Source organism: Lissotriton helveticus, chromosome 6 (assembly GCF_964261635.1).
Source record: "Lissotriton helveticus chromosome 6, aLisHel1.1, whole genome shotgun sequence".
NCBI lineage: Eukaryota > Metazoa > Chordata > Amphibia > Caudata > Salamandridae > Lissotriton > Lissotriton helveticus.
The window spans coordinates 17,789,439-17,815,171 of NC_136067.1; the positions used below are offsets into that span (position 1 = coordinate 17,789,439).

Sequence of the window (25,733 nt, forward strand, 5' to 3'; positions counted from 1 at the left end):
GGTTTACTTAAATGTAAACCAGAGTTTGTTACAATCGTGTTATTATATGCAGCTTCTTAAAACTGTCCACATTTTGTGATGAGGAAGATTGGAATTGATTATTCCACAGATTATATAGTCCCTTCCCTGCCAGATGTCTCAGTTATTAGAACCCCTAAGCAATGTCAGTGTTCTTGCTGTTTAGTAGCTATTTTTTTGTTTTTCCATCAATGCTTTCAAATTGTTTACCAAAGTATATTTTGAAATTGACCACTTAAAATGATGCTTGTTCTTTAGCAATCCACATTTTATAATGATCTGCATCTCTCAACTGGCCCTGTTATTCTTTCTACCTATACAAGAGAGGTTGCATAGATAGGTATAATGCTAGTTGGTATATGCAAAAACAGATACACCTTCTTCAATATTGCTCAAATTACCCAGTGAAAAGCTTGTGAGATGACAACTTTGAAACCCTGTATTTTCCATCACTGGAGACTCTTCAGCTGAGGCAGCCCAAAATAAACTGCAATTGTAACTGTTCTTGTTTATGGTACTTAGCTTCAGTTGTTAGGTGGTTTCTAACCTGTGAAAAAGCCCGATTTCATTTGCATGTGGATATCTGTCTTTTGGACTCTGTAAGTTCTGTATTAAAAAGGATTGAAGCTGTAACCCTTCAGTGGTGCCAACTTTTGAAGAAGAACTGTGATCTACATCTGAAGTGAGAGCAGAATTTGAATGTATTAACAGGGTTTTGAGCCCACATGCAAAGCAAGGATTCCTTTCATAACATAACATGTAAAGCGCACGTTCACCACTATGGGTATCTTGGCGCTGAACAACAGATGTTTTTTGTTACCCAACTCAATGGTACTCATTTTATTGACCTCAGATGGATGAAAGTCTGAGTAGACCCTCTGGAATTTGAACCTGTGACCATGAGGTCGAACACAGGCCCCTGCAGTGAATGCATTAGTCCACTGAGCCACCAGACCCGGCCATATAAGAAGAATATACATATTTATATAAAATGTATAAATGTAGTATAAATAGCACACTTAAAATGATTAGAAATTATTCTATTAGGGGCATGGCCAGCAGCCGCTGAAGGTGGCTGCTTTGTAAGAGAGCTGCGCTAGCCACCACAAATCTGATAAATCCTTCACGATCCGGCATTTAAACAGCAACTAGAGACAGGAAGCTAATGGAATACGAGGTGGCTGTCCTGCAACTTGCAACGGCTGCCTAAATAAGTGAAAGACAGCAGAAAAGTGGAGAAACGGAGGAGCAAGATGGCAGCACCCGTGTAACGTGGGGAGTGGAGTAGCGTTGACAAAAGACCTAAGATGCCAAGGCACTCTGAGTGTTCTGGCACATAATAAAAGCAGAACTCCCACTGCTGAGAAGCAAATAATTGCATCAAGCCTGCAGTGGACGGACCAACCTGCACTGGGGGAGCATGTGAGATCACTCCATGCCCTGGATCTGGCTGCCAGGTACTGAGTCGGTGAGGAGACAGATGTCAGGAAGTATGAGCGCTTCAGGGACAGCACAGTTCAGGTGCCCGGCAGCTGGGTTGCCGGAGGGCGGACTTGAAGTTTGTGAATACACTCCTGCCCTCACTGCTGATGCAAGAAGAGAACTGCCTTTAAATTGGATGGGCCCACCAGTGTCTCAGGACCGGTGGTTGGCATGTAGGTGAGGGGCTTGATTCCTAACAGTGAGAACAGTGAGAGCCCGCACCACAGCCTGTGTGAGTACCTGGGCCAGGCGGGGTGAGGCTCTGGTAGGCGGGGGCTAGGTGAATCCCCCCTAGAACAACTGAGACTGTGGGCCACTTTCGGATTGTGTGGTGAAAGCTGCGGTGCACCTGGGATCAGATGCTGGCCCACAGGGAAGAGAGGCAGTGCACAGAAGCCCCTGAGCACGAACATCCGCTCTCAATGCCACCAGTAAAGGAATGCTTCTCAAAATAGCACACTGCTGGTACCTCACTCCGGCCAGGGTGGCTGCCTGGGACCCTAGAGGAGAGGGGCTGTGCTGGCAGCAATGTGGTCAATAGGGTAGCCCACACACCTCCTAGTACCCCAGGATCGAATCATACAGGTTGGAAGTGTTAGACTCCGTCAACACAATGTTTAACACAGACACCCAAATTCTCGAGCTTCATGTTATTGGGCCTGTCCAATCCACTCACCTACCCACTGAAATCACCTAGATGCACCTAGATCTGAAGTCCTGATTATTTGTCCAATAGGTTTGCCACTTGTTTGTCTGTTTCCTGCTTCCGTATTTGGGTTTTGAAACGCCGGGACACTCCTCGGAGTAGCTGAGCGCTATATAAAACCCATTTTAACATAACATAACATAACAATCACTCTTTCATTGGCGGCAGTGAAGCAATTCCTTCTTGCTTGGTGGTGGGAAGATAAGTTACCCACCAACAAGACTGCCTGCATAAAATATGGGAAATACTGGGATTGGAGAAACTGACAGCTGTAACCACACAACAACTCTCCCGGTTCAACACGATGTGGCAACCCTGCCTGTTATACCTGTCGGACAAGATTTGCAAGCTATCCTGCCCCCAATATCTACGGATACTACCGCTGACAGCCACAGAACATACTGCTCAACACTAGGGGCCAGATGTAGGTAATCCAGATTTACCGATTCTAAAATACCGAATTTTACCGAATCGGTATTTTAGGAAAGGTAATCGAGATGTAGGTAAAAAATCGGTAAAAAATACCGATTCGGTAAAAATCGGAATCCCCGAGTCGGTATTTACCGAATCGGTATTTTCCAAATCTGTAAATACCGATTCGGTAACTCCCATTCATTCCTATGGGCCTGGATGCCCATAGGAATGAATCGGAGTTACCGAATCGGTATTTACCGATTCGGTAAATACCGATTCGGTAAATACCGACTTGGGGATTCAAAAAAGCAAGCAGGTGAGCCTCCAACCAATCAGGTGCTTCCACCCCCCTCAGCCAACCAACAGAGCAAGCAACCAATCCTGTGCATCCACCCCACCCCACAACCAGGAAGTGGCCACACCCAAGCAGGTGCAGAATAACTGATCACCCAGGAGAGCAGTTACACACAGACAGGCTGTTGTTTAGCTGAGCTGTGCAGGACTAAGAAATGGAATCCCAGGACACCCAGAGGGAAGGTGCAGAGAGGAAGAGGAAGATGAAGTTCAGCACAGGTGAACTCCAGGTGCTTGCGAAGGAGGTACTCAAGCACTACCCCAAAATCTTTGGAAAGCACTCTCTGCAGGTAGCAGAGACTTTGAAGAGGAACACCTGATCCAGACCAAGGTAAATGCAATAGGAGTGACAACCAGGGAAGTGGACGATCTGAGGATCATAACCAAAAAGAAATTGGCAGCAAGAAGCAAACAGGCCAATGCAACTGGTGGTGGAAAGAACAGGGCACCTGCTCTCACGGCTCTTGAAGAGCCCGTGGAGTCCACACTGGAGCCAGAGAGCGTTGTAGGAATTAGTGATGCAGACAGCTCAGCCCAAGCTGCATCAAAGAAAGGTAAGGGACATGTCCATCATTCCCCACCCCCTGCCTGTCTCCCTCCCCTAATGTGACTGTGTGTTGAGGTACTCCAGTACAAGCTGTAGTATCTACCTGCAATGCATTATGGTAGTTGTAGCAGCCAGGGATGCAGTGCCCAGCACAGCAACACCTCCAGCACCCTGCTCACAAGCATCTCCCACAGCAGAGGCAGCTACCATGCAACTGCCATCATCTCCTCTGCTCTTTGACTCACCCCAACATGTGCCTCAACAACTTGCAACACCAGCAGATTCGGAGGTGTCAGAAATATACGGGCCCAGGAGGCATGACATTCCCCCGCTGAGAATCTTACAAACATCCTCTGATGAGGAAAGGGAGGGTGAAATACCAACAGAGTGAATGCCAGAAAATTCAGCTGGTCTTCCATCCACTCCTGTCACTGTTATTGGAGGCACAAGACGCCGTAGGTTCCGGGAGGCAGGCTCCACTGGCCATGATGATGGTGTCTTCCATGGCCTAGAAACAACAATGGTCAAGGTTCAGCGCCTGCAGGTGACAGCTATTAGTGCAGTGCACAGACAAATGCGCCATATGAATAAAAACTTTGACAACATGAACCGGGGGATAACCTCAATGGCGGACAGCATGAGGGACATGGCCGATGGGGTCAGGGACATGTCACAGTGTGTGATGTCACTTTATGATGAACTACACGAGGACCGAACCCACAGGCGCAGGGAGAAGCAGTATATGCAACAGCAGACAAGGGGCATGCACCGTCTGGCAACAGCGACTTCACTGCTGTGTTGCCGGTCTGTTGCTTTGCAGGAAGGGCTGGTGCACTGCTGCACAGACCTAACTAGGGGGATGGGGCGAGTCATTACAGCAATGGTAGTGCTGCTGACTAACCAGTCAGCCACCTCAGGAGTGGAAGGTTTAGGGGAAACAGACAACACCAGCAGCAGGAGCAGCACCCCTATCCCAGAAATATGGAGGAGCAGCAGACGCCACACTACAGGCACTGGCACAGCAGACAATGATCATGCACAACCACTGGCATCACGCAGTGCAGTGCATGGGCGCAGGCAGTAAGGCAGGCAATTTGAGTGGACATGTGAGGGTGAGGTAACCCCTGTCCGCACAGTTGTGCTAGGTACACTTAGGATGTAAAAAACATGTCTAAATGAATGAACCGTAGTGCCAAATAAACTACGTTTACTGCATTTAAACCCTTGCTGTGTATCTCTACTTACTCAAAAGTAGTTGTGTGTGATCTCTGCCCGTCTCTGTCTGCCGTCTGTCGGTGTTGGTACTCCTACTGTGTTGGCTGCAGGTAGTGTCTGGTCATCGTCATGGTCTTCATAGTCGCTCAATTCTACCTCGGTGCCCTTCTTAGTAGCGAGGTTGTGCAACATGGCACAAGTTGCAATGATCATACAGCTTAAGTGGTGAGTACTGCCGTTCCCCTCCGCTTTTGTGGAGGCAGCGGAACCTGCTCTTCAGCAGGCCAAAGGTGCGCTCAACGATGTTTCGGGTTGATTTATGGGCAACATTGTATCGTCTCTGGCTGGGGGTCGTGGGGTTGAGGTAGGGTGTCAGGACGAAGGAACGGAGGGCATAAGCACTATCCCCTAATGTGAAATGAGAAAACAATTACTCACAGGCACACATTTACATATTTCTGCATTATCTATCAAGGGAGTGTCACACAGTAATTTACCTAGCAGGTATCCTTCGCCAAATTCCCCTGCTGTCAGGCGGGTGTATATCCCACTGTTTTGGAAGATGTAGGAGTCGTGGGTGCTTCCCGGGTACCTGGCAACTATGTCTGTGATCATGCACTTGGCATCACAGATCACTTGTACATTTATTGTGAGATGACTTCCGGTTCCTGTAAATGTGCTCAGTGGCAGCAGGTGGGCATATTGGGATGTGGGTCCCATCAATGCAGCCAATCACGTGTGGAAAATTTGCAATTAGGTAGAAGTCAGTCTTGGTCCTGAGCAGGTCCGCATAAGTGTCCGGGAAGCGGATGTAATGCTCCATTCTTTGCATCATGGCATCCAGGAACTTCCTGAAGAAGCGGGACAGGCAGCTCTGGGACACCCCACCTACCTCAGCAACAACACTCTGGTAACTGCCAGATGACAGCAGGTGTATGCTACAGAGCACCTGTACATGGGGTGGGATGGCGTGCTCCCTTGGTGTTGGGTGCTCCAGGAGTGGGTGCAGGTCCCTGATGAGGTCCAGGATGTTTTGGGGGTGCAGTCTGTACCTTTACAGTATCTCAGGCTCAGTCAGTTGGAAGAGTGTGGTCCTCTGCCTGTAGACCTGCTCCTCCCTTCTCCATTCCCTCTCTCCTGCAGCCTGTAGCCGTAGCCGCCTTGCTATGACGTAGAATGCCGTCATTCTGGTAACACTGTTGCATTGTGGGACACTATTTTATAGCCTGCACCTGGTTACCACCTGCTTTCAATCCATGCTAATTACCAACTCTTAAATACCAAATTTGTAGCAAATTCGGTATTTTAGGGGTCACCTACATCTCAAAAGTCTTATTTTTCCATTTCTTATTTTCCGATTCGGTAAATTTACCGATTTGGAATGTTTTCCGATTCGGAAAATTTACCGATTCTGAATTTTTACCGACTCGGTAATCCTAACGATTCTGTAATTCTAACGATTCGGAGTATTTACAGATTCGGTATTTTTTTGTGTGCCCTACATCTCAAAGTCCAAATACCGGTCGGTAACGGCCAAAATTACCGATTTTCGGCCGTTACCGACTGGTATTTGGCTACCTACATCTGGCCCTAGATCTCTGCCACCTTCACACGGTATCTTCTTATTAGAGAAGCAGGACACATCCTTCTCCCCTCCTTCCTACTTGTTGTTTCTATCTATATTTCCTGCTTCCATCTATTTTGTGTGACACCTACCAAATAATCTTTCTTTGCAACTACCACCAGCCAAGCGTTGCAGGTGGTTTATACTGTATTGTTTTCATTCTACATAAAATCAATAAAAAAATATTCAAACCTAAATTCACTAAATGCTCAAATGGATGTGATCAACGTATTCAATGCCTGACAGCTATACCATTACAATAGTGATAACAATGTAAGTGTGCCTACTTTTGGAGCAGACCTGTTTCAAACAAATTTACAATTTGCGTATGAGTATGGATTTTGAAGTCAACTTCATCTTCTATTGCTAAATAGTGGACCCGTTTTCAATATAACTTGACAGTGTGCTCAAACATATTTTTTAAATCTTTTTCCGCAAATTGACAGACCTTCTTCCACAACCAAAATACCTTAATTTGAAATTTACAGTATGCACTTGTGTATGATGTAGTCTAATCAAACACTTTGTTTTCTTTAACTCTTAACAAAAGAAATGTCTCAATTTGATTTGATGATTGATGACTCGAACTTCCAAAGGACAGATAGTATAATTAATGTATTTAAGGCTAAATTGGCTTTGGATCTGCTTTTTAATATGTCTGTTTTATTAGGATGAAAATGGAAAACCTCTATCTGACAAGGACCTTAGGGCTGAAGTGGACACTTTCATGTTTGCAGGTCATGATACAACTGCCAGTGGGATATCCTGGATGTTATACTGCATGGGACAAAACCCAGAACACCAAATGAAATGCAGGGAAGAGGTTAAGGAAATCCTGCAAAACAAGGACACAATTGAATGGTGAGATCAGTATCTTTCCTACACATTAGTTTTACTCTTTTCATTGCTTCAATTGGTGTGCACAGATTGGTTGAACTGTGTGAGCTACCAAGCAGGAGAGAGCACACAACTCTCTGCTCTGGATGGCCCTTTTTAAGTGGAGAAGTCAGAAAAACTGAAAAATTGCACGTGCAATGGAAGTGGCAACTCCTATTTGCGTACACACACAAAAAAATTACAAAGGGGCAACAGGTGCGTTCATATACTTGTGGGATTTGCTATTCAGCTGCAGTTTGTCTGAGGGAGTCAAACAAGGACAGTGTAATCAGGCTAGCCCAGTTGTCAGCATGACATGCTAATTGGCAAGAACCTCCCATTGGATGCTTTAGCAAGCTAAATGGGTGTTTGTTATACATAAATGAGGGCAGCAACCTCTCTTACCGCACATCATCATCAGTGACTTTGGCACTCTCACATATCTTGTGTGTATACCAGTATTGTTTCCTTCACACCCATGGAACCCTGAAGGCGGAAGTCCAAAGTGCCCGCTTCACAAACATTGGCAAGCATGATTTTTGATGGCATTAGGATTAGCCTGTCCCTGTGGGTAAGGTGAGCTTTTGAAGTGATCCTCCAAAATGAGATCTAGGCTGCCACTTCAGAACCACTGCTGCATGAGCTTGAGAGCCATCCCCAGGTAAACCCCTGCAGGTCCAGTGGGCATAGACCACTACTAATCATGTAGGAGTATTTGTTGGGTGAGGTGGCATTGGCATCAGATGCCCAAGTGCTACTCCTTTGAGTTTCTTCTGAAATCCTGGCTCAGCCAAACTGTCAATATCTAAGTTCCTGGCCACTGCAAGAATATGGCATGAACCTAAAACTTTATTCAGGCCTTTTCTTGGTTTGGTGTAAATCAGTCCAGTAAGTAAATTTGTTGTCCATTCAATCAATTGAAATCTTTACAGTAAATTAAGCATAACATTGTTGCAGCCCCTTCTCTAAACCACCTTTCATGTCCCATAACAGCCTGAACCTGATGGTCATGCGTTCTTGCAGTTTGTTGTTAATTTATGCATGCCAGTGAAAAAGCTTGTTTTATGTTAAGTGACATTTTATTTAAAAAAATCCAATAAAAAGATAATTTTGAAACCCTTATAAGTTTAACTATAGAGGACTAAAAATCAATTCATTAGTGGGCACAATTGGCGATACTGCCCCTACCCAAGTAAGGGACGTGTTTTGCTGCTGCTTAAATGTTTGAGTGCAAGGAGCAATAATGAAGTGCAATGCTCTAACACCTCTTGCCAGTTGTGGTACTTTGGCAGCTGACTCATATTCGCCAGGGGACCTAGTGATTTGAGATCCGGTCTGCTTTGTTTATGCTAAATGCTTTACCAGCACTTATTGGAGCGTGGAATTCCGCCACCTGGAATGATATGAACTGCTCCACCTTGCGTGTCCAGACTGGGTTAAAATCCATGATTCTTAGTGCAATGAGCCTCATATATAGTATTTTCCTGAAGGCCTGGGCTGATAGCGCTTGGCGTAAGTTTTGTTGAGATTCCCCCTAAAAGTATTACATATCCAGTGCCATCAGAATAGAATGATAATGAGAAGTAGCCAGGACCTTTTCATACAAAATGACCCACACCTGCCGCTTCACTGTGTGTTTCCAAGCGGATATCAGAATCTTGGATGAGAACAGGCTCTCTGCTTCACACTTCAAGTTCTCAATTGCTTGCCTCAGCTTGGAGTGCTCGGGAGAAGTTGGGTCCTAATTGATGTTTAAGTGTGTTGTCCAGGGCTCTTAAGACCCTGATATAGAACTTATTAAGGTCCCCCTGTAGTGCCAAGTATGCCCTGCCGAGACAGAATTTCAGCCTTAGCCTGGCTTTCCAAGCATGTCTCCGAGCTTGCAGCACTGATTTGTATGTTTTAATCTGTACCGCAGCTATGAATGGTTCCAGGGCTCCCGGAAAGACCAGATGTCTGTAATTGGTGCTCAAAAGTAGTTTAGCCTTCAGGACTGTCAGCATTGGCTCCGCTGTTGAGCTTGTCAGGCGTTGGCACAATCGCTTTAATGTAAAGATTACACAGTCAGCCTTTGCGCTTTGATGTTTTATGTGAGTTGCCGGTTTGGCCCTTTCCGAGAGCCAAACTTCAAGGTAGTAGTAGACAGATGTTGTCCCACATGAGGTTCTCCAAAACTGCCATGAGACTTGAGTTTTGTGTGGTTATTTACCAAATACAACTATCTTGGTTTTGCTCTGGTTAACTTGCAAGTGGTTCTCCTGGTTGTACTTATGAAGTTCATTGAGGGCTCCCTGAAGACCCACCCTGGTATGGTCCCAAGCCTCACCTAGCCTAGCCTTGGACCACTGAGTTGGCACTTTTCAGAGCAGACTCAAGCTCAGCAATGTAAAGGTTGAGGAGTAAGAGGGCCAAAATACAACCCTGCTTGGGCCCATTGTTGGTGGCGACTCTTGATGTTCTTGTGATAGGGCTTGTTTTGACCTGGACCTATGTTCCCTCATATAAGGATGTAATCGCTTTCAAGAGCATGGGCGGGATCCCCCAAGCAGTCAATTTTCCCCAAAGCCTACCTTGGTCCACCCAGTCAAAGGCCATGCTGTGATCTATGAAGCAGCAAAACAGGGGTGGGTAATTTTCCTTGACTGCTTGTTTGAAAATGTAAGCCAGCACAAGGATGTTGTCCCTGGTTGAGCTTTTATCCTGAATCCTGACTTGTAAAATGGGAGGATTGTTTTGTTATTTACCTTTCTCATCAGTATCTGCCCCTAAGTAGTGAGAAGTCTTCTTTTTGGGCACCATTTTATGATCAGTAAAAATTCAGACATCTTAAGCGATGATAGGGTGCTGGAATGGGGCTTGACTTTTAACATGTGAGTTTCTGTTGGTTGCTTTTTGTGTTGATAACAAAAGACTCACTTTAGCTCTTGTGCTGGAGGACCTTTTGATTCCCACTGTCCACCTCCTTTCTTCTTTTTACGGCATTCTTTAGCCCTTCCCCTTGATATATACTGCACCAGAACTCCTTAATGGTGGCTCCAATGTTGTTTGGTTGTGCCTGTTTCTGTAGCCGCAAATGGTCAGGTCAAAGCAAACACAAGGAGATGATGGACAGAGCACTGAAACTTTTCCGACTCTCAATCCCAGTCACAGATCTGGGTTGAATCCATCATCGTTCTTTTACTCACTTTGCCACCACAGTTCAGACCCAGCTATATGCAATTCAGGCTTCACCCTGTGCCTCATGGGAAAACCGCAGCCCGTACCCTCAAGCCAGGTCTTCCCTGGACCAAAAACAAGCATCATGGGAACGGTTTTGGGGCAATACCCCTAATCAGCCAGGCTAGCTTCAATTCAGTGGCTGAGTGAACAAGAGACCCAGGTCAGGGCATACCCTGCCAACTTAGGGCAAGCTAAGCGAACACATGGAGATGACAGACGGCACGCTGAAACTTCTCAGACACTCACCCCAAGTAACAGATCTGGGTTGAATCCATCATCGGTCTGTAGCTCACTTTGCCACCCCAGTTCAGATCCAGCTATATGCAAATCAGTCTTGACCCTGTGCCTTATGAGAATAGTCCTGCCCGAACTCCAAAGCCAGGCCTTCCCTGAACTAGAAACAAGCATCCTGGGACTAGTTTTAGGGTAACACCCCTCATCAGCCAGGCTAGCTTAAATCCAGTGGCAAAGTGAGCAAGGGACCCACGTCTGGGCAAACCCTGCAACTTAAGGCAAACAAAGCAAACACAAAGAGATGATGGACAGAGTGCGGAAACTTTTTAGACACTCACCCCAGTCACAGATACGGGTTGAATCCATCATCGTTCTTAAGCAAATGGTCAGGTCGGCAGGTTTTAAAGCCAGGCAGGGGTCCTGGCACTCCTCCCCGTAATTCCACTTGTTCCTGCTGCCCCTGTGTGATCACCAGTAGGCTCGGTGGTCGTTGAGGGAGCAAACCGGGGCACTCCAGGCTATACAAGCTGCACCCAGACTATCTGGGCCGCCTCGGTGGAGCTTTACTGGTGCACACACTCAGTGGCGACACTCTAAGGGGCATATTTACAATAACTGGTGCATCCCTGCAAATCAGCAGAGATGCGCCACTTATTGTGTGCCATGCCTCCGCCATCATGGATGCGCCGCATTTACAATGCGGCGCACCATGGTGCAAAAACGGCACAGATGCGAGACGCATCTGTGCCGTAAAAGTGACGCATTGCTGGAGTTGCGTCGCAATCGCGACACAGCTCCAGCAATGCTCTGGGGGCCCTATCTAGTTAATGCTGCGTCAATCCTTACGCCTGCTTCAGGAACACCCTCCCCCCTGCACAGGAGCGCCTACATGTGGCGCAGGGCATTACAACGTGATGCATCTCCCAGATGCATCACGTTGTAAGTACCCCCGCACCATGGAGCAGGATTTGCGCCGCCGCTGCTTCACAAAAGTGACGCAACGGCGGCGTAAATGAGGCGCAAGGGGCTTGTAAATCTGCCCCCATGTCTGGAACCCTCGCTCGACCGCTCACTGTCCTCAGTCACAGCCCAAAAAAACGACACCAGGGGACCAGGGCAACCAGGTGTCGCCTACCAGGTCCACCGAATCCAGGCCACATCCTCTGCTGTCCGGAGCCGCGTACCGTAAACTCGGTGATGTCCACCCTAGCCGCCCAGCTCTGCTGCCTCTAAGTCACTGCCCTCTTCTCACCTCCCGGCGGCAATCAGGAGGAGGGAGCAAAGAGTAACAGGTGGGTGCAGCTCCTCCTCCTCTGGCGTCCAAGGTACGTGTTCTCATGAGAATGCCCGTCCACTCAATGAGTCTCTCAAGGTAGTTGTCGTAATGCACGTTTGACAAGCTGAAAATGGGGGCGGGGTTCTCTGCAGTCCGAGGTTAGTGAGTCCAGTAGTTTTTAGATATTAGCTTGAGAAAAATGTAGATTTTTCCTTTTCCTCAAAGGAATAAAAAGTTAGTTATCTAGACTGTTAGTCTACAGATAAAAATTCAACCATGGTTCACTCACTATTTGTAGACCTAAATTCAAAAACGAAATTTAGATGAGGGAGCTCTCTTTTCTCATCATTTATTTCAGTTTTGTGTTTTTTTTAATTAGTTTTCAACATTGCTTGTGAGCTTTAAAGTGTTAGACTATAAAGATGCCTAGAATGGGCTCCTGAAATTCCGATAATAAAATAATAGTTTCACGGATCTCCAGAGGTCCAAAATGTTAAACATATTAAAATATAATAGAAAATGGATTTAGTTCCCCCTGTTTACATTCAGGTATTTGACTTATCATGGGGTCCATAGAATCAAAGCTGTCTGATTGACAAGCCAGAGCATCAAGATAAATGTTCATGATGCAATTACTTGTACCTGCAGTCCTGTAAAAATAAAAGGGTGCATAAAGGAGCAGGGTAAGTGCACCCTCATCTCCCAGACTCATTGAAGGATCCCAAAGGGACTTCCCACCACAGTGAAGGCATTGCAGCAGGACTCACACCTCCTGAAACCCAGCTACCTTACTGTACATGTTGGTCTTTCCTCACGTTCACATGCCCTCAACAAGAGGCCCACAGACGGCAATGGAGGCCCAACAGAGGTCCAGGAAGCTTGTCACAGGTTCGCAGTCAATGGCCATGAAGCTTGGGATCACAAACCCTACCATATGATCCATCAACCCTAAAGAATGACATTAAAAACAAACAAATGCTTGGCCAAAGATGAAAAAGTTGAACTGTCGTGCATTGGAAAATGTTGCTTCCCATCTGCATTTAGCATGGAATCCTAAGGAATGGTTGTACTGGCTGTACTCCCACGGTGCCTTCTCCAAGCCATGCGCCCAGCTACGAGTGGACACAGTCAAAGGCAAGACACAGAGGGCTTGACCACCCACAATGGGTTGAATATGGAATGTACATATCAGCATAAATATTATCACTGAAAAACAAAGGTTTAAGTGAAGATATGGTTATCTTTGAATCTAATATCGATTCATTCATGAAATGCACTGATATAAACACAGTTAAAGAGTAGTCATGGTTAAGAATTAAAATATTTTTTTTTCTAATTTGCAAGATATATTTAGATTACAGTTCATAATTCGCACAGCAGTCATGTCAACCATAAATCACACCCAGGTGCAATGTTTATGATCTCACAATATTTAAAATAATAACTAAGACATAAACACACAATGAAATTAGCTAACAACACATATTTATACCTCTAAATCACACTACATTCTTTATTATCTCTCTTTCATAGTGTTAAGGATAACGTGGTATGTCACATCTTCTATAAGAATATTTGCAAAATTTTTAAGTGCGTCTCATGTCAAGAGTAAAGTCATGAGTATTCTTTTGGGTGTGCGACTCATAGTTTTTGTGGAGGCAATCATAACTTGCAAATTACCGTTTCTGTTTTTATATATGAACTTTTGTTACCATGAAAGGGATGAAAACCTTTACAAATCAGATTTTAAGGTTATCACAAATGTTATCAATAGATGTAAAAACATATAGAAATCCATGTTGTTGATTTTCATATTTTAAAACGTTTGATAGACAGCAATTGCAGCCTGCTTTGGAAAAGAATGAGCCATCTCTGTGCAAGGTAATGTAAATAATGCAGTACTGAATACACTACTCAGTCACACTGTAAACATCATTTTGGGTTCTGTAAGCTGTACCACAATTTTACCATCACAATACTGAACTATTTCAGGGATGATCTTGGTAAGATGACTTACAGCACTATGTGCATAAAGGAGTGTCTTCGCCTCTATCCACCAGTATCTGGCATCTTGCGAAGTCTCACCACACCAATGAGATTATTTGACGGGCGGACATTGCCAGAAGGTATGCATTTTACTTCATGTAAGAGCGGTGTAAGAATCAAAATGTTCTTTCTCATGGAAACATGATAGAGCCATGTTAATACAATGGCAAGGTTCAGTTAAAATGAAAACCCACCGAACATCTCCCAAATCCTATTTCAAGTCCCTTTCAGGGATCCTTAAAGCAGGAGAGTACCAGAAAACATTCAGTTCCTTCAGGGCTGTGTGCTGCAGCTCAACCCCTCTAATCTGCAACCTACTTCATCAATTCAGCATCCTTGATTTTAGCTGGACAGGCTTTCGGGTTGTAGCTGGCATATTTTTGGTTGTTAAAGGGGCACAAACGTTATACATTTAATGCTGGCACTTTATAGCTGTCAATGAAATACACTATTAAGAGATTCCACCTATTTCGAAAAACTATACAAGCCCAAAGTCTGATGTGCTTCATCCACATGATTGACTCAATTTGGATTTCCTATAGGACACACATTTCATATAGTGCTGTTTAAGGAGTGTTTTTGTAATGTAACCAGTTATATAAACAATAATATACTACACAACAAAGGCCAACAAACCATACACGCAGTGTGCAGTGATGAAAGCTTGTTATCAGAAATGACCTGTGGGCTCCAGCTTTCTTTGAGTTTTGTGGTTTAAGGAGTGCTAGGTGCATGGCTCCCCTGGCTAGGTTTGATGGATCCCCAGGGAGCCACGGGGCACAGTTTGAGAACCACTGGTTTAAGCTGTAGAAGGCCCGCTACTCCTAGGCATCTGCCACAACATGCGGTGGTGTCAGCGGAGTAATATAGTCTTAATGCTGTTTCATCAGGTCCAGTTCTCCCTCCTTTACTGTTTCATCCCTTGGAGGAACCTAATCTCCACTTTTTGGTGTGGCGAGGTCAGGAAGGGTTGAGTTTTATCTGTGTACCTTTGATATGCACACCTCCATTCTCAAATAACTGTTGTAAGGGCTCATGTAGATAAGTAGTAGAACTAATTTGTAAACCACATGGTTTAAACTAGATCATTAATGTTAGAAATTGGGTTGTTGGTTGGGTGGGGTAGAACTCAGGCAACAGCCGCAATCCTTCTCCTGGTGAACTACAAAAACTCACTAAATTAACCTCTGCTTACCTTTCTGGTAGCTTGGCAGAAAAGCAGTCAGGCTTAACTTAGAGGCAATGTGTAAAGAATTTATGCAGCACTTAAAATGTAATAAAATTAAAACAGAACACAAGAAAAATCCCACACCAAGTTAGAATAGACTAAATTTGAATAAACTGACACCAAAACAAACAAACTCCAATCAATTGAGCCAGAGTTATACATTTTGAAAGAGTAAACTGAAAAATAGTGCCTCAATGATCAAAGCGCCAACCAAGAAAACCTAATCATGCGAGATCGGGGTCGGGTTGAAAATTGTAGCCCAACACAATGAAGCACGGTTTGCATACACAGGATTGGACCTGGTCTCCACGTATCATTGGACTTAGAAGATTTGTTAAAGAAAAATGTCTGAGAAGGTAACGTTTAGCAGGGCAAGGATGATGTCATCATTGGGAAGCCGCTGGACTAAGTTACTGTGAGGATTTCTATGTTCAGACTTAGAGCCTGATTTCCATCTTTGTAGAATTGGTCCTGGCAATGTTTTTCCATTTGAGTCCCCACCTGTCTACTAGGTCGTACGCATGCTCTATTTAGATGCAGGTGGATCACTGGATGAAGGACTGTTGGAGTGCCATCGTCTCCTTTGGATTTTTTACTGCCAAAGTCAAGTCAAAAAGTTTTTATTTGTTACGGTACTCTATTGAGGACCACAAAAATAATAAAATATAAAAATACGGTTAAATTTCCATACAGTTAATACATTTTCAATGAAATTTTCAAAAACTTAAAAATTCTGTAGCAGACATATTCGTTAGGTGGATTTTTACATAAATTTAAGAAATCCTTAGTATTGACAATCATGCAGGACCGAAAGATGGGTTCAATACATGTTAACCTTGCATTTACAATTTTCTCATTTGGACATATAAAAAGAAGATGTACCAAATTCTGTATGCCCCCATGACAGAGGGTGCATAACGCGGCGTTATCCGGACTCCAGGAGGAACTAAAGGTTAATACTGGAAGTATGCCTAGACGCAACATCATGATCGCTCGCCTTGCGCCATGTGCCAGAGTATATCCTAAGGTGGATTTTTACATAAATTTAAGAAATCCTTAGTATTGACAATCATGCAGGACCGAAAGATGGGTTCAATACATGTTAACCTTGCATTTACAATTTTCTCATTTGGACATATAAAAAGAAGATGTACCAAATTCTGTATGCCCCCATGACAGAGGGTGCATAACGCGGCGTTATCCGGACTCCAGGAGGAACTAAAGGTTAATACTGGAAGTATGCCTAGACGCAACATCATGATCGCTCGCCTTGCGCCATGTGCCAGAGTATATCCTAAGTACGGCTGTTTTTGTTTGTATTCCTGGGAGTCTGCATAGGTCCTGTACACAGATAGTTTTTCACAGTGATTGTGGTCAAGCTCATAGCTCAGTTTGGGGGAAAAAAAATTTAAAAAAAGTTTTAATTGTGCTGGTGTCCATGTTGACAAAATTTCCAAACTTATTTTTGCAAGCTGGAATGCCTCTTTCATGTTTATAGAAAAGGTGAGATGGGCAGAATCTTTATTAAATGTCTCAACTTTTAACAAGTTTCTTAAAGTTCCTTCTTTTGAATGAAGTAGATTGTAAGCCCACCTGATAATGCTTGTTATCGCTGTGGCATATGCACTCGTGATGGAACATTCTAGTCTCAACGCCTGTACCGGTGTAGATGTAGAAACTTTCATTAATTTTTTTAGTATTTTACCTTCTTGTAGGTCCATATATACCCATTGCTTTGTAAGGATATATTCCGAGGCGTATGACAAAAGTGGTGGAATCTTGGCTTTATAGACTTGTATTAGTGCAGAGAAGTGTCTGTTCCCAGCGGCTGAGTATAAGCGTGACAAGGCCCCAGCATGTAAATCACCTTTCTTTTTAAGATGTTCTATTTGTTTGGTATTATTCATTTTATGTGAAAATATTCTGCCAAGGTATGTATATTCCTTTACCTGCTCTAGTTTCTCACCTCCTAGCTTCCATTCATACCTTACACATTTCTTCTTTTTTGAAAAAACAACCACTTTGGTTTTGTTTATGTTTGGGATAAGGAAGTTCTTCCTCGAGAAGTTATGTAAGATATCTAAGAGATTTTGGAGTCCAAACGGTGTTAAGTCAAACAGGACAATATCATCCGCGTACAGCAGTGTATGAATGTACTCGGTGGCAATCTTTGGAGGAGTACATAATCCTAGTTGAAGTTGGGATGGTAGATCACTTAAATACAAGGAGAATAAAATTGGAGCCAAAAGACACCCTTGTTTTAGGCCATTAAATGTCCATATTTTCTTTGTCAGGCCCTTATCTCGCCCCATTTGGACCCGGCACCAGGTATTGCTGTGTAAGTTCACTATAAGTTGTAGGAGTGATTCTGGAATGCCCATCCTTCTTAATTTTGACCACAGTGTCGGTCTATCGACTCGGTCAAAAGCCGTAGAATAATCGATGAACGCGGCATAAATGGGTTGTTTTTTTCCGTTGTGTATTTATCTAAAATTGTCTGGAAGATTGCTATGTTGTCTGTAACAGAGTGGTTCGGGCGAAATCCAGACTGAAACATAGGAATTTGTCCGGTTGTAAATGCCCAAGCTTTCAATCTGTCCAGAATTTCTGCTGCAAATATCTTCCCAGCTGCGTCCATGAGCGCTATTTGTCTATAATTCCCTGGTGTAGATTTTTTTCCTTTTTTATAAATCGGGATAATTATACTACCCTTCCAGGAGTTTGGTATTTTGCCGGTGTCGAATATATAATTAAATAGCGGTGCAAGCACCAGACCCCATTTTTTTTGGTCAAGTTGATAAATTTTAATAGGGATTTGATCGGGGCCAGAGGCACCCGTGCTTCTTGCTATTCTTATGTTCATGGCGATAGATACTGACGAAGTTTTATTGATTTTAGAATCATTCGTTTCCAAAGGTCGTTCATCTGCCTCTCTTACATTATTGATCTGATTTGGTCTGTACAGCTCGCTGAGATATGTATCCCAGTCTTCCTCTGAGACAGGAGTTGCTTCCAACTTTTTTTTGGTTCCAGTAAATTTCGCAATCAAGGACCAGTATTTGCGTTGTTTTTTTTGCTTGGCTGCCAGTTGGATATCTATCCAGTTAGCGTCCTGCTTCGTTTTTTTCTGTTTAGTTTTTTCTCGCCGTATTTGGTTCTTTAATCTGTTGATTTCTGTTTTTATTTCAGACGAGAAATTCAAATACTGTGCTCGAATCAGCCTATTAAGTTTTTTTATGTTGGGTTGATTCCAATTTTTATTTTTACTGCTACGTTTACTTGTTATCTGTGTACCTGTTTGTAGTTTATTTTGTAAGGCGAGCTTAAGTTTGTCAATGATAAGTTCAAAGTTCACTATAGGATCATCTGAATAGATAGTAGTCAATAATTGAGTATGAAAAAGTAGAGTATTCAAATGGTCTAAATTTTCAGTGCTCCAATATATACAACGCTTTTTTGTGTTTATTTCCGTGTTGGGTTTGTGAAATATTAACTGGTTCTGAAAAGAAGACTGTGCATTCCATTTAGTCGTTAAATATAATAATGCATGATCGCTTTCCTCGTTAAATTTAATCGAGAGTTGGATAATTTGTTCTTTCTCTTCAGTCCCACATATAAAATAATCGAGGATAGAGGGACGTCCATTTCCCCGCCTCGTGTAAGATGCCGGTCTATCTCCGTTGGTATTACCGTTTAATATTGTCCCATTTATTGTCGGAAGAATTGATAATAATGAGCGTCCTCTCTTATCTGATTTTACTCCTTTCGGTAACTCTGGAAGAGATATTTCCAGAGATTCCTCTTTAAATAAGAGTGCCCATTTCTTGAGTTCACTATTTGAAATTTTAGCATTTAAATCTCCCATGATCATGTATGGTATGTAGAGATGATCTTCAATAATATGCGAAATAGTCTCCATCAGATGGTCAAACAGTGAATCATAATTACTATTGGGAGGCGCATAAATATTGAAAAGTAGTATTTTTTCATACGTAGCTGATGATTGAGATTTAAGTGATACCTTTATACATTGCAGATTATCAGTGTTAGTATTTATTATTTCTTGTGACCAGGAGTATTCTTCTTTTAGTAAGATGGCCAAACCTCCCTTGGCATGTCCTCTTTTTGATTTTTTTGCCAAAGTTTCATAAACGTAGTACCCTTTTTGTATGAAGGGATCAGTTGACCATGTTTCCTGAAGGGCTATAATGTCTGGGAAATCTTTAATTGCGTTTTTCATTTTTTTAACAGATTTCCCTGCCAAGTTCCAGGTTAATAACGACAAACCTTTGCTAAACCTGATGTTGTTGTGGTTTATCCATTTTTTTGGTATTTAGAGTCTCTGATAGCCATGCCCAAGATGTTATAGGGTTCTCTGTGTCACTTAATCTTGGTTCCCGGGACCAAACTGACCTCTCGCCGTGCGTTACTTGTATTTGGAGTGTGTCCTTTCTATTGATATTTAGTACAGCTTCTCCCCTTTTTAAGCCATAGTTATCATTTCTTCTCTGAGTTTGTCCAATTGTGCAACTGGTTTGTATGTTGGTTTTGAAGTCTGGTACTGAATATACATCATAGCCATTTCTATGGAGAATTTCCTTCTCTCTAATTATTATTCTAGGAAGAACTGGAGAAAAGAAGGATACCTGTACTAATTTATTATTTTCTTTCTTTGGAAAGAGTACCAGGTCAATTTCTTTGCTTGTGAGTGAGTTCAGGGATGGAATTTCTTGCAAAAGATTAATTATTCTACTGCGATTGAACGGCATTTTGTCTGTTGGAAATAGTTCTTCTATTATGATGAGTTTAGATGGGATTTCTTCCCATTGTTGAGATTGCAATTCGTATAAATTATTTGTGACCATAGACTTGTGCGGAGTTGATCGGTTTTCTATCATCGGACAATATTCTTCTGCTTTTGGATTCAATGAATTCGCCAATGGAATTGCCAATGGAATTGATGCTTGAGGTGTTTTGTTAATTATTTGAGAACTCATAGAACTTGATGGTATAGATTTTTGAAATTTAAGTTTATTCCCTTTTTTCTTCTGGATTCTTCTCAAAGATTTTCTTCTCTTTTTCTTCCCTCTTGTTTTTTCCTGCTCATTGCTTTTTCCGGTCTTTTCTGTCTGATTGGGTTCCTGATCAGTAATAACTCCTGATGACTCTAATTTTGTGTCCCGAGTTATCCGATCAGAATTGATGTTAATTACTTTATTAGAGAAGATGGGATAGTTCTTAATATCATTTTCGCTGGTAGCTTCAGGTTCTTCTCTAAACAGTTTTTTAAGTGAATAGGTAATAGGGTGTCGTTTCTTATTTTTTATATCCCTAGTTTTGGTCTCAATTATTACCACATCAGTCGTTTGAGTGCTTGCTTCCAGTTGGTTTAGATTTTTTGTTCCATTAGGATGGCGGTCTTCTATTAGAGAAGTTTTGGCTGATTCATGATCATTAGGTGTTGCTTTGAATAAATCTTTTTTCCTTTTTTCTTCGACCAAAAATTTTAGGATTCCTATTTGAACATCTAGTGTGTCGTCCGAATTGGCTAGAATTTGTCCGAGATGGGTAAGTACAGATTCTAGAATTTCCTGCAATGAAAATAATGCTTTAGACAAGGGAGGAACAGTGTTTACAGAATTTAAATTTAAATTTGTAAAGTTGGAGTCAATGGAGTTAGCATAATTGAAAAAGAGTTTGGGTGATTTTTCTGGTGAACTGGTTAATGGCTGATTTTGACTAAGTAATATTTCTGATTTTTCGTGTTCTCCTTTCGTGATGTTAATTACCGATACCTCCAAAGGTTGTACATTGTCTTGTAGTTTTGTTGGTGTTATGGACATTATTTGAGACATATCTATGAGCGATGTTTGGCGCTCTACAAGAGAAGGAGTTTTTGCCGAACTGTTCTCTATAATTAAGAATTCTTGTTCGTGATGTCTCTGATCAGAGGAAGGTGAGATTTCATGCTGTACCTTATCCATTGTGAGGTCTAACTTATCTTGTTCTTCTGATGTAAAGAAGGATGAATGTTTTTTTGAGGAAAGGGTAGAAAAATATTTATTTATGGCTGGAGTATATGATAATTGTCCCGGTTTCATTGATTTATCAGTTGATTTTCTAACAGCTGCGTCCGTACCCATGCGTCTCATGTAGATGGTACGTGAGCGTAGTTGTTTTAGTGCCCTCATGTTGAGGCCGGGTATCAGCTGTTGATTATAGTCGTCACAGCTGGTTATCAAATGTTTAGATAAATTTATTTCGGATGTTGATGTAAGGGATATTTAGTGTGGGTGAAAATTTTTATTTTCCAATAATTATCCTTATATTACGATATAAGTTCCTCAGTTTTTCGTCAACTCCTAAATAAGAACAAGCATTGAAAATGTGACTTACGTAGGTTGTGATGTTTCGAATCCTTTTATAGTTTAAATGTTCATAAATCCCTAGAATAGATGTAAGAGGGATAGTCCGTCCCGTCCTCGGTCGTCCCCGGACGGCCACAGACGGCCCGCCCTTTGTCCGGGCTTAGTCCCGCGCTTGGTCCCGCTCGCGTCCCGCGTCGCGGGAAGCGAATTAATTTTTGTACGTTTCATCAGTGGGTGTGACCGTGGGCGTGTCGCCTGGGGGAAGAGGAACCAGCTGACCCCAGCTGGGATTTCTGGTCCTCGCAGTCCCCCGGGCTTGGCGCGCTGTGGATTATTACCCTGGTCTCAACCCTTCTGACTCCAGCTGGGAGCGATAGGCAGAGCCTGCGGATTGCAGCTCACGCTCACACCAGCGAGTCAAGGGGAGCCGGGCCACGGAGCAGTGTTGACAGAGAGCGTCAGCTCAGGCAGCTCAGGCACAGCAAAAACGGGATACAGTCAGCAAACAGGGATAGAGATCCCTCTCCAAGCACAAATAAACAACACTTCTCCAAATCCTTATACCGGTGAGTGGCGCCCGCGAAGCGGGTGTCACGAAGCTTTGTCCTGCCTCGTCAGTGGGCGTGACCGTGGGCGTGTCGCCTGGGGGAAGAGGAACCAGCTGACCCCAGCTGGGATTTCTGGTCCTCGCAGTCCCCCGGGCTTGGCGCGCTGTGGATTATTACCCTGGTCTCAACCCTTCTGACTCCAGCTGGGAGCGATAGGCAGAGCCTGCGGATTGCAGCTCACGCTCACACCAGCGAGTCAAGGGGAGCCGGGCCACGGAGCAGTGTTGACAGAGAGCGTCAGCTCAGGCAGCTCAGGCACAGCAAAAACGGGATACAGTCAGCAAACAGGGATAGAGATCCCTCTCCAAGCACAAATAAACAACACTTCTCCAAATCCTTATACCGGTGAGTGGCTGCATAGGCAAAAGCAGCTGTCTGTGTCCGCCACACCAATCATGATGTGCCACCCGGTGATGTAAATGTGGAAGAGAGTCCTCCACATGAGTTGGCGGATTGGAACAGATAGAAGGCCGAGACTTATCATTCTGTTTCATGCTTTCTTTTTTGTCCTGAGGTGGATTGTACAAGTCCTGCCTTTGCTGCTGCTACTTGACCACAAACCAAACCAACCGCGTCATCGGAAGAATCAAAGGGAAGCTTCTATTTTTTACTTGTTACCTTTTGACTTGCTGTTTAAATTTGATCTGGACTTGTGCATGTTGAAATCTCCCTTACAAGCAATAACATACCAACGTGTAATGCATATGTGTTTAATATTGTAGTTTAAGAAATTTAAAGAAACACACCTGTTTAATTTTATTGTATTCTCCAATTTGGTGCAAGCTGCCATCATGATAATGGACTCTTACACATAAATGGACATCAGTTCAAAAATCAACAACTGAGGATACAGGTGTGTTAACTTAATTTTCCTAACCTATACTGCATTTGACAAGGTGAAATGTTTGTTTTAAAAAAACTTAAAAAACATTATTACTTTAAAACTTTAACCAATTTCTCAATTTAACATTTCTGCTTGTAAGTGCACGTCCTGTATTTTATTAAATGTTATTTATCACTTTAAGGTGCATTGCATTTGTGTTTATTTTCAGTTCTAATCAAGTGCAAATAAACATATGACAAGGGGGCTTGGCTGGGAGCTACAGCATGGTTGACGCGTAGGTGCTGAGCTCTGTCCCGGTCAGGCAGAAATCCTGAAATTCTCTGTACAATGGAGCGGAGTTGTCCGATTATGGGGATATATATTAAATTCCCTAAAGCTGCACACCAGGTTTGAGGCCAAGAAATCAGGGACCCTGAGCGGGAGGAGATCTAGAGCGTTGAGCGGTGACCCCGATTGCCGACTGACCGGTGGACACTGAGAGCGCGAAAGTGAAAGCTGCAGCCAAGGAAACGCCTTCAGTACCGGCCCTGCGGAGGTCTGTACCACAGCACACTGGGAGAGTCTTTCTGAACCACGTCTGTGCCTCGTCTTAAATGGCCAATGGAACTGGGGGCCCGGAGAATGAGAAGAAGACACATTTGGGACCCTCAATTCGGAGAACTGTGGCACTTGCCAAGAGCGGGGACCTTCCGGACCTCACTTCTGGCCCATGGTGGCCGTGCCTGGAGTGACCGGGGTGCAGCTGCTTTGATGGCAATAAGACGATCGGGGCTGGGTCCCGGGGCCTAGTTCTCGGTGATGCATACCCGCTGGGTTGCAGGACTTAATGAGATTGGGGGCTGAGAAGTCGATCTACAGTGTATGTGGCAGAGATGGAGGGGCCCCAGGAATTAGTAGACATACCCCCACCCTGAATAGAATATGGACCAACCCACAGGTCTAAATGCACCCATAACAAGGCCAGGTGATTAAGATTCCAGACAGGACCAGGGAAACGTGAGCATGGCGTCAGAGGTCCAGAGCACCTGAAGCCCACGATGAGCTGCAATTAATGCTTGGGGCTGGCCACCTGAGGAGGCGGTGGTGGAAAATTCTGCCAAAGAGAGGTATTGCTGCTGAGAGATGAATGAGAGGTAGGGGACACCACAAACTAGCACAACGCACAATAGGAGATGTGGCTGCATCCAAAGAAATAGGCCAAAAGACCTCCGGGGCCTTAGCTGAGCCTACCCAAGCCTGCTAGAAGTGCTATTTAGTACCTGAGGACACTGATTACGGAAGAGAGTCACTATCTGGGCCCAAACATACAGGACAATAACTTTCTTCTGAGACCATAACTAAACTACATGTGAGGAGAGAATAAGCAGCAAACTATCACAAGGGCCCCTGAAGTAGTGATAGACACTGCGGCTGCGATGGTGACCGGAGAAAAGGAGCTACCTTCAAGATAATGTGGAGTCCCCATCATGGGCTCCCCCAGTAAGTCCAATCCCTGAAAGCACTTGAAGACTTTGAACCATAGGCGCTTGGAGTTAATTGTGTCGTGCCGAAACAAAAGAGCAAAACTGGGGCATCTCAACCTACCACGAGTGAGTCCTCTCTGGCCCCCAGCACGTGCAGCTCTATTGGAAGTAGGTGGAAGTCCCCAAATAATTTTGAGAATGCAGTTCTTGTTGTTTATCTGCCGGGTATTTTAGGACAAATTTGGTATCAAATCATGCCAATGTTCAAGAGAAAGTGCCTTAGGCCAGGAGCTGCAGTCAGAAAAGTAAAAGGACAATTTCTTTTTCTATACAATATATGTAGGACATTATTAAATGTATGTATGATGAACAAGTGCACTTTATGATGTGAAAATAGAACATCATGCATTGGAATGTAGGCAGATGGCAAAGGTCGAATCATGCATCCACCAGACAAGAGCATGGGAGTTATAGTTTTTTTGGAAGGAGCAAAAGCTGTATTTGTGTAATTTTTTATGTATAGGTAACTATACATCTTGTAGAAGGCTGTGCCATCAAGCCAGAGCTAAAATTCTGAAAGAATGCAAGGGGCAAAGAAGGCCCCAGATGCAAAGGTGCACTGCATTACCTAACTAGGTGTGGCAGGTAACAAGTATTTCATGTTGTGTAACACCGTAAGAATGTTTTTGGTATGCTTGTCCCTGAATGCAGATCTTGAGATATGTTGTGTTTGAGACATGTGTGGTATCTAGTGTTGGACTCAGAATTGTGCAACCTGTTTTTCTTTGAAGAAGTCTTTCAAGGCATGAGGTATGTTTACTCCTTCTATTGCTTGCAATGTACATGGTCCTCAACTCCATTGTTAGATTGTTTTTTTCACCATCCAGTTTGGTTGCATGCTCCTCTGCTCCCTCTGGACATTGTAGTTTCCTGGCATGTAGGACTTTACTGTTGGTATTATCATACATTGAAGTTATTCATAGCTCTACATTGGTCACTCATTAACACGTTTCCACCTGACCATGGCCCAGGGGGGCTACGGGCTTTGAGGCAAATCTTCATTTATCAACATTTCATCCACACCATACCCATTTGGTAATGAAATCGATACCCTTTTGATTTTGCCCTTGTTGCCAAGCCAAGTTTCCAGAAACTTACCAGCACCTGGTTTTTAACTTGTGCCTTTCTCCAGCTTATTAGGAAACCATCTG

The 25,733-nt window shown here is 43.6% G+C and overlaps 1 protein-coding gene across 1 annotated transcript in view; it reads left to right on the forward strand.

The window, feature by feature from the left end:
* The window catches only part of LOC144761653 (cytochrome P450 4B1-like), a gene marked incomplete at its 5' end in the record, with an annotated part of 385,112 nt that overhangs the window by 123,467 nt on the left and 235,912 nt on the right, over positions 1-25,733 (forward strand). Inside the window, 2 exons of the mRNA XM_078646943.1 lie at positions 7,031-7,221; positions 13,958-14,091. Of these exons, the coding sequence (XP_078503069.1) occupies positions 7,031-7,221; positions 13,958-14,091 (325 nt within the window). The remainder of the gene's footprint in view (positions 1-7,030; positions 7,222-13,957; positions 14,092-25,733) is intronic.